The sequence below is a fragment of the Artemia sp. Qi Xiang Cuo genome, chromosome 20, assembly GCF_049724085.1.
Source record: "Artemia sp. Qi Xiang Cuo chromosome 20, ASM4972408v1, whole genome shotgun sequence".
Lineage (NCBI taxonomy): Eukaryota > Metazoa > Arthropoda > Branchiopoda > Anostraca > Artemiidae > Artemia > Artemia sp. Qi Xiang Cuo.
The window spans coordinates 38,688,966-38,702,888 of record NC_142813.1 but is presented as its reverse complement, the minus strand read 5'-3'; the positions used below and the strand labels follow the sequence as shown (position 1 = coordinate 38,702,888).

General features: G+C 35.3%; 1 protein-coding gene across 2 annotated transcripts in view; it reads right to left on the bottom strand.

The window, feature by feature from the left end:
- kermit (PDZ domain-containing protein GIPC-like protein kermit) overlaps positions 1 to 13,923 on the bottom strand; it is a 176,047-nt gene that overhangs the window by 31,023 nt on the left and 131,101 nt on the right. For both annotated transcript variants that reach the window (XM_089105726.1, XM_089105727.1), the window contains exon 6: positions 6,217 to 6,323. In XM_089105726.1, the coding sequence (XP_088961852.1) occupies positions 6,217 to 6,323 (107 nt within the window). The remainder of the gene's footprint in view (positions 1 to 6,216; positions 6,324 to 13,923) is intronic.

Genomic DNA, 13,923 nt, shown 5'->3' with positions numbered 1-13,923 from the left:
GATGCGTGTTTATTTGTTTTTTTTGTTTTTTTTTTCTTTTCCCCAGGGGTAATTGTATTGACCAGTGGTCCTAGAATATCGTAGGAGGGATCATTGTAACGGAAATTAAAAGTTATAGTGCCCTTTTTAAGTGACCGAAAAAAATGGAGGGCAACTAGGCCCCCTCCCACGCTCATTTTTTTCTCAACGTCACCCAATTAAATTTTGAGATAGCCATTTCGTTCAGCATCGTCAAAAATATAATAAATATGTCTTTTAGGATGACCTAATCCCCCATAGTTCCCAGGGGAAGGGCTGCAATTTATGAACTTTGCCCATTGCTTACATATTGCATTGGTTATTGGGAAGTATACAGACATTTTCAGGAAGGATTTTTTTATGGTGGGGGGGGGGCTGGAGGAGGGGGTTAATCGGGAGAATCTTTCTGTGGAGGATGTTTCTTTGGGTAAGGGACATTTCTAAGAAGAGGGCGCCGGATTTCCAAGCATTTTTTAAAAAACGATCAGATATTAAATTTAAAAAAAAACAAATTTTTTCAACTGAAAGTAAGAAGCAACATTAGAACTTAAAAGGAACAGAAATTATTACGTATATGAGGGGGGTCTCCCCCAAGTCAATACCTCGCTCTTTTCGCTACAGTTTTTTTTTAGTGCTTTCAAAATGGCTATCTATTCTAATTAAACTGCCTTTGTGATCCAGGGGTTTGTGAATTGAAATTTTTTTTTTACTTTTAACGTAAAGAGCGTGGTATTGACTAAGGGGAGAACCCCCTCATATACGTAATAACATATACGTAATAAAAAAAAAACAATAAAAAAAACAAGCGATACGGCTCAATAGTAATAGAAACTTTTAAAAATATCAATAAATGTGTCAAAAGAATGGGCTTATAATCCTGATTCTAAATATATAAATTTTATTAAGTTTAGTATTACTCATCTAAGGCTACGAGCCAGAGAAAATTTACCTGATTTTTTAAAGAGGGGGGAAACATCCCCTACAAGTAAAAGAATTTTAATGAAGATCACACCGTCAGATTCAGCGTATCAGAAAACCCTATTACATAAGTTTCAAGCTCATAATCTGCAACTTCGTATTTTTTGCCAGAAGAAAAATATACGAATATAGAAGTTCGTTACGTAAGTTAATTTGTAAATTACGTCATAACCAAATTTAGAGACATCCATTTAGCAAAAGAAAAGTAAAATTTTATGCAAATTTTGTTTACTTATTCAATGACGGTGAGCCAAAATAAAAGCTGCATTAACTAAAAAACGATCAGAAATTAAATAAAAAAAACAAGTTTTTTTAACTGAAAGTAAGGAGCAACATCTAAACTTAAAACTAACAGAATTTATTCCTTATATGAAAGGAGCGGTCCCCTCCTCATCACCTCGCTCTTTACGGTAAAGTTTGACTCTGTCTCACAACCTTATTTTTAAAAACAATAAAAAACTTTAGCATAAAGAGCGAGGCGTTGAGGAGGGGACAGCCCTTTCATATACGGAATAATTTTTGTTCGTTTTAAGTTTTAAAGTCGCTCCTTATTTTCAGTTTAAAAACTTGTTTTTTTTATTTAATTTAATATATAGAATTGGTATTTTGGCTAGGTTAAGTATTTATTTTAATGCGTTCTGGGCAGCCTGCTTTCCATAATTATCTGCTGTAGTTCCCATAATTTTGTTTGTATAGTATTGCATTTTCATCATATGTTGGTATATCTTATTAGGATTGTGTGTTCTGAACAATTAACAAGTACCCAATTTTGTCTTGATCTCCTTTTTTGACCGAACTAAAGCGATTACTTTCTAATATCCTTCCTAGGGATGTTTATCGTTTTCCAAAGTCTTTTTCAGTCATTTACAATAGGCTGCGAGTTGCTTTCGGAGAATATATTGTAAAATATCCAGGTCATTGAGCACTGCGTCTAGTAAAGCTTTGCCATAAAAAAGTTTCGTATTTCACGGACTCAAGCTTTCTTAATATTTTCGTTTTGGGAGTGAAATAGTCCGGCAACTCCTAATGTTTAGCAGACTGGAAAATAGTCAGAAATTCTTAGAGTTTATTAGTTACTAACTAGCCGAATGACTTAATTCGCTCTCAGATCGATAATGCTATCAAAGAGCTTGGAGGATTTTTTCGATATTTGAAGCCAAGGTTATAAATACGGGAAGAGGATATATTCAGTTTCAGGTTATAGTAATTTATATTCGAGTGTAGTTTTTATAAAAGTCGTAGTCGTATCGATTTTTTACTTTTTTTTCTAGTTTGTTGTGTTTTAATTTTCGATTGCCATCCAAAAAGACGTCCTTGGGGTACTCCCAGAATCTCTGATTTAATGAAGCTTGTTTACCGTCGAACTGAAATAATGTCTCTTTGTGATATTGCAGTGAGGTATCACAGATAACGTATTATTTAGCAGATTCATGCTTTGATGGTGCAATTAAGCCACGTGTCCACATTTTCTCCCAGTGTTTTAACCTTTATTAAAATAACTTGCATCTAACATACGTAAGTCAACGAGCTAACAACTACAAAGTTGAGTATAAGAGTTTCTATGGTACACGATGGTAAGGCATTATTTCTATAAGAATTTATGATATGAATAATAGAGATTCCAAATGTGCCTGGATTTAATGGTATCCCTGAGGGGGATTTCCATTTAATTTCCATTTTCTTATGGATAACAATCGTATAAGCGATACTGAGCTTTGACAAATAAAAATTGCAGGGGTAAAAGAAAAAATGGTACTTCCGTATTAGGCATTACACGCTCGAGAAGTTTGCTGAATGTAAGATCTAAGCAAACCGGTATCATAGCCACAAAGACAAATGACGGGTGATAAAATGCATTGGACTTGTATAATTTGGGCTATATATTTGCAAATTGGGGGTGGGGGTAAGGCTAGGGTAGGTTACTTTACCCATACCCCTCAATTTTCAAATATATAGCCCAAGTTATAGTATTATATAAACTAAAGTATTACATTTTCATCATATTTTGGCACATTTCATTAGGATTAAGATAACTTCACTTCTCGAGGGTGCAGTGGTTAATACGAAAGCACCGAAAAGATTATACTAATAATCGTGCTTGATTCTAAGTGAAGCCAGAGACAAGTAGAATATAAGTACAGCAATCAGTCAAGTAGCTTTTTATTCTTCGTACCATTTCATTATTTAAATATGAATTATTGAATAACTAGCGATTTTAGGAAAACATTAATTAAACCACTGTATAAGAAAGGTGATGAGAGTGAGTGTAATAATTATCGAGGCATTAATCTGGTCACTGTAGGTAGCAAATTACTTAGTAGTATGATACTTTTGAGACTGAAAGATACTGTAGATAGAGTTGTAAGAGAAGAACATTGCGGTTTTAGAAAAGATAGAGGATGTGTCGACCATATTTTCGCTCTTAGGTTAATAATTGAGAAGTTCCTGAGTTATCAAACACCATTTGTCCTCAATTTTATAGATTATGAGCAGCGTTCGATTCTGTTGATGGAAGAGCTTCAGTAAAGGTTTTATCCTTGTATGGTATACCAGACAAACACATTAGAGTGATTAGTGATATGTACGAGAATAACACTTCTGCGGTTAAAGTAGGAAATGAGGTTAGTAGCTGGTTTTTTATTATATGAGAAGTTAGGCACGGTAGTTTTCTATCCCTCTTTATATGGATCATTTTGATGGACTTTATCTTAAGGAGCACAGGAAAGGCAATGGGAGGTCCTGAAATCAAGTGGGGAGGAAAATCTCTCCTGGAATTAGATTATGCTGATGATTTAAGCACCCCAGATGAAAGTGTGAGCAAAATAAATGAACTTTTAGAGGTTTTGCGAGTTCAGGGTGCTAGAATAGGTTTTAAAATTAATGTTAAGAAGACTAAGTCGCTAAAGATAGGAATAAGTGAAGATGAAAAAGTTACGTTGGGTAACCAAAAGATTGATCAGGTGGGCAGCTTTACTTACCTTGGTAGTAGTATTAGTAAAGACGGTGAGAGCAGTTAAGATTTTAAAAGTATACTAGCCAAGGCTCAGAGTTTTTTTTTTTCAGTGTTGAAAAAATTTTTAAAGAATAGGAATATTATTCTGCAAACAAAGATTAGAATATTTGAAGCTACAGTGATGACCACTGTTTGCTAGATATTTTCCACAGAAATTGCCTACGGATTGTCCCTGCTGACAGACCGTGTTTCGAACAGTAAGCATTACCAAAAATACGGTTCTATCCCGCTTTCTAGGGCTATAATGAGAGAAAGATTGAAATGGATTGAGCAGGCTTTGCGGATGAATGATGACAGATTTCCAAAGATTGTCCTTTTTGGCCAACCGTCAAGGGCGAAACGGAAAGCAGGTCGTCCGCGGTTGGGATGGAAGATTGTCATAAAGAAAGATTTAAGGAAAATGAGAACTTCCTGGGAGGGTGTAAAGAGGGAGCTTTGAACAGATTGGGATAGAGGAGGAGCGTTCGTAGCTGTATTGGCCTCAGGCGGCTTGGTGCTGCGGTGAGTTGTTAGTAGTAGTAGTATAAGATTAGCCTAAAGGAGCACCTCAATTACCAATTTCTAGAAGGGGAAAGATTCTTTCCCCGAGGGGCAGCCCACTTTCCATCACTTGGTGCAAATCTCAGAGCGCAACGTATGTCACACAACTCTGCCACGCGTGGCATAGGCCCAATAACGCTTGGCACATTTCCTTCACGCTTGGTACAGTAAGCGCGCACCACCTAGTGTAGGTGATTTCCGAAAGTCGGCGGCCCCTTGGCTTTCCCATCCTTTTGTAATCCCTTTTCACAGAGCTACTGAAATGAATAATCTAAAAAGTAAACTCTCAAAGAGTACGATGTGATTTCTTCCACAGCGAACGTTGAAAAATTAATGAATTTCTTGAACTAAAATGCAAATCGAAATCTTGAATGGCAAACTTTTGAGAGAACGGATTGCTTAGAATATTAATGAATAATTTGAAAAGACTATAGGAAGGAAAATGATTCGCTAATTTAAGCTGAACAAGGAAAATGTCTTAGGTTTCAAAATTAAGTATGTGACTGAAAAAAGACGAGTTTTTTCACGAAATTGAAAATTCCATCGAATAGAGTAAATTTTTTTCAATAAACAATCGAGATGAAAACTATTTTATATTAAAAACGAAGGAAAGTATAACTAAACCATTTAGAAGCCTAAATTGATGAAGTCCATAAACAGAAATTCGATTGCTGGTTTGATTTATTGTACCATCCACCTGGAAATAAAATGTCCAGAGTTGTCAGGCGTTTACGTATGTGTCCAGTAAGTATATTACTGGATGAATTTTAACTTGGACTTAGTTGAAATGGTCTTTAAGAAATTGATTGTTGAAAGATCCAATAACTATGTCTTTGGAGGTAACATAACCCCCCCCAGCCCGTAGGGAAAGGGCTGTAAGTTATAATATTTGCCCATTATTTGCGTATTGTATTTGTTATTGGGAATTATACAGACTTTTTTCGGGGAGCGGAGGTTTGTGCTTGGGGTGGCCTGCTATGAGGAGAATTTTCCGTTGGGGGGGGATTTCCGGGGTGAACTTTCCAGAGGAAATTTTGGACTAGGAGGATTTGACACAATTGCTATATGAAATTCTTTTTATCTGGCTTACATTCTCATTGACAACTCAATTTTGCATGTAGAGATGTTCCGGGGGAATTGTCTCCAAATACAAACAGTGTTCCAAGGATGCATCGAATATTTAAGAGTTGGAAAATATTTTCCAAAAGGATACAGCCTGTTCGTTCAAAGTCAATGTTTTCATCTTAGAGAATAAACCATTCAACTTTTTCTTCTCTACATGAGGTGTCTCATCATAAGTCGCAAATTTATGACGAATTTGGCTTAAGTGGGTGCACTCTATATCGTCGTCCGTCAATCTAAAGGCCGGATGTGACACTTTAACAATTCTTAGAAACTTTCCTGATACAATTTGCTAAGGGAGGATATTCAGTTAAATTTATGCACTATCGCAGCTTGATCCATACCCTTATGATCCTCTCTTTGAGAACAGCTTAGCAAACGGTTTTACACAGGAACATCAGAACCGTAAAAATATTAGGTAAGATTTTTAGGCATGAATATGACAGAATCCCAATTCGACAGAGATTCACATAACATCTTTTGAATTAACCAAGCTGAGTTAGTACATGGTTTTCTTAACCGAGAACACTGATGTATTAACCTACCGCATCTTCTACTGCAGCAGGGCCGTTGGCTTTCAGTCTCAAGGTCTGCTTTCCTGAACCGTAAGATTTCTTCCCGGGACCAGGATTTGTTCGAGGTCCAATATGTGCTGCAAAAAGTTTTATTCAATTAAAATTTAACTAGTAATTGAGTCTGTCTTACGACATATACAAAAAAAAAAAAAAAAAAAAAAAAAAACACATGGCAAACATTCACACAGTAGGAATTGAAATCTTCTGACTGTATAACAGAAATACTAACTAGGTAGGATGGATTCAGGTACCCTCTTTTTAAGATCACAAGATTATTTTCAACTCAATTAAAACCTCAATAAAATTAAGATAAATTTTTTTCTGGGGATCAAAAATCTACTGTCTTTATAATGAGGAATGCTCGTTTGTTGGTATGGATTCAGGTACCCGTCATATAATGTCATTGGATTATTTTCAACTCAATTAAAACCTTAGTCAAATTAACGTAGATTCTTTTCCAGGGATCAGAAACCTACTGTCTGTATGTTCGGATAACCTTGGGCATCCGTTGTATAGCAGCACGCGACTGTTTTTAACTTAATCATGATTTTAATGGGGTATAACTCAATTAACACTTAACTGGCAGCATTGCCCATCAGACGGTAGGCATAAACAAGAAAAAAAAACATAGTATGTATTCTTTTTTAAGGCTTGAAAATCTTCTGATCACATAATGACAAGTACTCGCTTGATATGATAGCTTCAGGTACCCGTTGTATTAAGTTACACGATTGTTCTCAGACCTGAGAGTTATGGATGGGATCCAAATATATAGGTAAATATAGAAAAGTTTCTCTGAAAGTGAAAAAAGTTAAAACGAGCCTAAAATATAATTTGATCTTTCGAAAAATGATAATGACTTGTCAAAAAACAAAAATCCATGCTTAGCACAATTCTGTTTACTCTGGGTAAGTGGCACACCTAAAAATATAAACACACTAAGAGCGATTATCAGCGTTGAAAATAAATAAATTGAAGTTACTTTAAACAGAAGCAGAATATGGGGGAAAATGGAAGACATTGCGCTTTGAATCAGGACAAACAGAAAGGATATATCTAACAATTCCTAAGACGCCAAGAATAAACAAATATAGGGCTGATGAACATTTGCACTAATTCCAATCCACGAAAGAAGTATATTATAAACTGTGCTTTATTTTTGACAGCCATCATCACTATGTTTGACACTTACAGCTTTGAATTTCTTTCTTTTTCCAAGTAGTATATATTCTCAAAAACTTAGCTCTGTATTCTCCTTCAATATCGTATTCACATTTGGAATCGCCTTTATTTCTTAATATTGAAATAAAAGAATGTACATCCATCGATTTTCAGAAAAAGTACAATAGTAGAGAGAGAAGATGCAAAAACAAAATAACAGAATCCAAAATTAATTCAAAAATTATTTAATTAATTAAAAAGCGACTAATTAGGAACATGTCTTCCCAGTGAGATTGGTATGAGATATTAGAATTTCCTAAAAATTAAGTACTTGGGAGACTATTAAATATATTAGAAACACAGTTTTACAGTAGACAACCCTGTCTCACGGGATGTCTTTCATGAATTAAATTATTTGAATGAAGATGTCACCGTGTTTAAACGGGAAAAATCATTCCCATACTAATACCAAAGGAGATGAGTAAGGAAAAATTAGAGTATAATACGAGGACCAAGAAAGCGGATCAATATTGAGGTCTAAAATAAAACTGACCGTAGTCAACAACATTTTAAAACTGGATTAGTTCCTGTTTGAAATTTTAACCCAGTAAAAAAGAACGAAAAGCTCTCCAAACACCGGACTTTTTAGTGAACTTTCTCTTTCTCTGCGGTACCACACAAGAAGCTTTCCGGGATGATCAACCGATGAAGTGATTCCTTTAAAATGAGCCTTTAAAAAACTCTTTATGATGATCCAGTGCGCTGCTAGCAGTGGAGGAAAAAAGGACATATCAGTGCTCTCCGTGCAAAAAAGTGATTTGCCTTGTTGTTCAAGCCCGGGGACTGTCAGTTATTTGAAAATGATTTTCAGTAATGGCGATTCCAATGGTGTACTTTTTGTTTCGATGCGACGTCATTCTTTAGGGGCTTCAGGCTGTTTTTCCAAATTCCCTGAAATTTGTTTTCAAAATAACACTTCACTGTAGACGGATTTAGGTAATGGTTACCATTCTTGAGTCAGCTAGAAATAGGAATTTTTTCTCCTTTGCCATTTTTCTTTTACATACGCTCTTTAATTTTTGGTTACTATGGGCCATGATTCATCCATTACTAGTTTGCAGCTCCCGCTGCAACCATCACATTTGGAGAGCAACTGCAAATGGAATACCAAAGAACCACAATAAAACCATAAAATTTTTTGAATATTTCCATCAACGAAAATTAATCTAATTTCGAACAAAATTTAATCTTATTTAACTAAATGTAATTTCGAACCATAAATGACATCACAAACGACAGCGACAGAGATAGGTATAACTTGGCGCTGATAAAGACTCTGTAGCATAACAGCATATATATTTTTTCATGACTTGCATTAATATTCAGCCGCGTAAAATTGAAGCAAAGTGAGAAACCCACATAGACTCACTGTTCAAGTTAATATAATTATTACTCTACGTATCAAACAGTTCGTGGTAAAGAAGTGTAAGTAAGGAGCGACCCGGCTCAATAGTAACCAAAACTCTAAAAACCGGAATTTTGATACCAATAGATACATCAATTGAAACAGATTTTTATGCTGATTTCAAATATATAAGTTTCATTAAGTTTAGTCCTACCCATCAAAAGTTATGCGCCTGAGAAAATTTGCCTTATTTTCGAAAAAAGGGGGAACAACCCCTAAAAGTCATAGAACTTTAATTAAAATCACACAATCAGATTAAGCGTATCAGAGAACTCTACCATAGAAGTTTCAAGCTCCTATCTACAAAAATGTGGAATTTTGTATTTTTTGCCAGAAGAAAGATCACGAATGCGTGTTTATTTGTTTGTTTTGTTTTTTCCCAGGGGTGATTGCATCGATCCAGTAGTCCTAGAATATCGTTAGAGGACTAATCTGAACGGAAATTAGAAGTTCTAGTGCCCTTTTTAAGTGACCGAAAAAATTGGAGGGCAGCATGGCCCCATCCCACGCTCATTTTTTTCCCGAAGTCACCCAATCAAAATTTTGAGATAAATATGTCTTTAAGGATGACTTAATCCCCCACATTTTCCGGGGGAAGGGCTACAAGTTATGAACTTTGCCCATTGTTTACATATATTATTGGTTAATGGGAGGTATACAGAGGTTGCAGGGAGGATTTTTTTCTGGTTGGGGGGGGGGGGGGGTCGGAGGAGGTGGTTACGGGTGAGTATATTTCCAAGGAGGATGTTTCCTTGGGGGAAAGGACATTTCTATGAAGGAGACACCGGATTTACCAGCATCATTTAAAAAATGATCCGAAATTAAATAAAAAAAACAAGTTTTTTCAACTGAAAGTAAGGAGAAACATTGAAACTTAAAACAAACAGAAATTATTTCGTATATGAGGGGGCTCGCCACCTAGTCAACCTCTCACTCTTTACGCTAAAGTTTTTTGAGTACTTTCAAAAGAGCTATCTATTCTAATTAACCGGCCTTTGTGATTCAGGGGTTTGGGATTCCAACAAAATTCGAACTTTAGCGTAACGAGCGAGGTATTGACTAGGGGTAAATTCCCTAATATACGTAAATTCCCTAATAAAAACATACAAATACAGAAGTTCGTTACGTAAGTAAATTCGTAAGTTACGTCAGAACAAAATTTCGAGAAAGCCATAAAATTAATATGCAAATTGCATTCTAATTATTCATGTAGGGTGAGCCAAAATCAAAGCTGTATTAATTCAAAAACGTTCAGAAATTAAATTTTAAAAAAACAAGTTTTTTAATGAAAGTAAGGAGCGACATTAAAACTTATTAAATAAAAAAAAAAAAGTTTTTTTTAACTGAAAGTAAGGAACGACATTAAAACTTAAAACGAACAGAAATTATTCCGTACATGAAAGGGGCTGTCCCCTCCCCAACGCCTCTCACTTTACGCTAAAGTTTTTCATTGTTTTAAAATTATGGGCAACTCACTCAAGTTAATGCTGTGTAAAACTCGAGAACAAAACCGGTTTCTTCGTTAGTTTTTTTCAGCTTAGCACGAGACAAGACAAAGACAAGGGACAATGGGAAATATATAATTTTGGCTATATATATGTTCACATAGGGGGGGGGGGAATAAAGTATTTGGAAAGTTTGAAGTCATAAAACAATTCTTTCTAGGTATATGGCCGCTAAAAAATTACAGAATAATAGCGAGGTATCTGGAAATTTTGTTAACTAAGAAAAAAAAATCCCAGTATAAAGTATACGTAATGTATCATTTGAGTGTTTTTTCCAAGTGTTAAATGTTTTTTTTTCAATGAACGTTTTTAAAAGTATTAAGTACTATTAATAGGTTAATGTCGTGTTTCATTTAAGAGTTTTATGACGATCGCTGATCAAAGTTTATGTTATTTGAGCCTTTAATTTATGTAATTTTACTTTGTTCATGGGCTTATTTTTGGATTTAAAATAAACTTTTGTCTCTATATATATAATTTGCATAATAATCCTGCCAAACACTTTTTGTATGTATACCCGCTCTACTTTAACCCCCCCCCCCCCCGCAATGTGTAAATCTGTAGCCCAAACTTATTTCTAAAGTAATGAAGAAACTAAGAAAAAAACTGGTGTTTTCTCAAATTTTACACAGCGTAAAATTGAGTGAGTGGCGCATAATACACAAGTACCGAAATTCCTTCCCCCTGCGGAAATTAAAAAAATCAAATAAAAATAAAATTCTGAAATTTCAAAAAGCCTTATTTTCCACGAGGGGGGGGGGTTATTTTCCACTGTGGGTATTTTCCCGGGGATTATCATTTTTTTTTGGGGGGAGGGAAGGGAAGGGGAGTTATTTTCACCACGGGGGATTTTCTGGGGGGAGTATTTTCCGTGGGGGTATTTTCCTGGGGGGGGGTGTAATTGCCAGGGGGGTAAAATTCTAGAACCCCCAAAAAGATTGGATTAACCAAAGAGATTGGAGGGCAAATAGCTTTACCAAAATCGTAATAAAATGTGGCCACTGTTTACGTATAGTATTTTATTGCACAGTATACAGATATTTTTCAGGGGGGAAGGATTTTGTGCTCAATTTGAGTATCCATGGGGATACATTTCCGTGTGGAGCAAAACCTTCCAGGAGAAATTTTTTCACTGGGGGGATTTGATGGAATTCCTGTACAAAATTATTTTTATTTGTCTTACTTTCCCCTTGCCTACTCGATTTTACATGTAGGGATGTTCCAGGGGTAATGTCCTGGGGGAATTTTCCGTGTTTCTGGATTTCTGTGAAATAGTTTCTATGGTAAGGGGAATATCCGGGATGATCATATAAACGATTAGAACTACAATTTTTTTTCAAATGAAAATATGCTGCGAAGATTTTTTTCATGCTCAATCTTCAACAAGAATTTTTTTTTTGGGGGGGGGGGGGGTTAAGAGAGGATGGAATTATCCGGAAGGAATTTTAGGGGGGAGTATTTAATGTTGTAGGAACTTTCTGCGGAGGAATTTCCTGTCAGGGGAAGGGATTTCTTATGGAGGGTGAGCCAGACTTGCTGGCGCTATCTAAAAAACAATTAGAAAATGAAGAAGAAAAAAAAGTTTCAACTGAAAGTATGGAGCAACGTTAAAACTTAAAACAAACGGAACTTATTCTGTATATGAAGGGATTGACCCCTTTTTAATACCTAGCTCTTTACGTTAAAGTTTGATTGTTTGTCCTAATTTTTAAGAACGACTTCTAAAACACCATGACTGTTTAATTACAATAACTATAATTTATTTTTAACCTACATCATATAAAAAAATGATAATTGTGAAGTATAACTAAAGAAGTAGATAATACACTACTTACATGAGTGCATAAAACTTAAAAACTTACTAGAGCCGAGTAACCAAAGAAAAGAAAAACTTTCAAAAAAAAAGACTGTTTGTGACAAGACAGACCGAGACTTAATACAGCGGACCAGGACTTAATGAAGCATCATTTAAGAGATTAGAACTTCATACTTTAAATTTTTGAATATTATCTGTTCATGAATGTACTTATTTTAAATTACTATTGTGGCAAAAAAAAGAATTACAAAACAAACAACTTCAAAAACAGTTCAAACAACAACAACAAAGAACAAAACTACAGCAAACGAGTAAGGCCACTCTGGGCTGACAGATACTTAAATGCAAATTAGGGTAGTTTGTCGGCAAGTTCCGTAAGCCTTGACCCAATATTCGGAAGACCGTAAACAGATGTGAGATTCCGATTTCTATACCATGGAGAAACTAGGAAAATCATACAATAGAAAGCGGGAAAACCGGAAATAATATGAATGAACTGATCTGATGTCTTTTTCGTGAAAAATAGGGTAAATTACAGACAGAAACAAAACCGAGTGATCTGTAAAAACCGAGTTTAATTGGCAAGAGACTTTTTATCTTATCTACCTTGATTTTCAACAATTTAAGGATAACTTAACTGGATTATCCTCTTGTAATCAGCGACGACGAGCTTTCGGAAAGATTTTAGTGTTCTACTAACATTGATACCCAGCCACCGGAAACAAGGAACCGACGGGACAGAAAAAGATACGCAAACTAGAGGGGTCATATTATTACTATTAAATGAGAGATATTCACACTTTGAAAGATTAAGAGAATGTCCAATGGTATGAAGTTTAGATGCTATTGTTGAGACAGACTGGGAAAGCCCCTTTTTAGTCCTACTGATCAAAAGCATATATCTACATGAGCAAGATAAGAGATGCTAACGGAATTAAGAATGCAAGTAGATGGGATAGAAGAAAAGAATAGATGATTTACAAAATTTAAAAATAGATAAAGACAGGACTGCAACTTATCAAGACCCACACCGCACTGGAATTTTGCTTCCGGAAACATTCATGCCCATTTTAGTCCACAAAGAAGACTTGGAATACCAATACCTAAGAAGAAAAGTTAACAAAATGTTCAGGGGTAATTGTATCAAACCAGTGGTCTTAGAATATTGTTAGAGGGCTCATTTGAACAAAACAGAATATCAAGTGCATTTTCTAAGTAACGAAAGAGATCGTGTCACAACGAAGTAGCCTTTTCTGCCATTTTGAGCACAAAAAAGGCTAAAACGCCATGGAATGCAAATTCTAAGATAACCAATTTAAAAACAAGATAACCAATCAAGCAAATTCTAAAATTGAACCGCCAATATTGAAAAACGAGGAAAAATTGTTTTTTTCGAATTTTCAACATATGTCTTCTTATTGTTTTTTTTTTGTACTATTTTGCTTAATGGTACACACCGCAATAGACTCTATAGCAATTTAGCATGGAGACCCGCAAAGCGGGTAATTGCTATTGATCGCAAAGCGTGGTTTCTCATTGAGTTTACAATATTTAAACTGTTGTTTTTTGGGGTTTAGTGAGGGAGGCACCTAGGTTAAGTTAGGTTACACGATTTATATATTCTATTCCTTACCCCCACCCCCTTGTTTGTAATCATGTCGCCTCAATTTGTCTCAAAATCCATTATAAATGGGTATCTGTCCCTCCTATTTGATGTGCTTTCCCGTGAG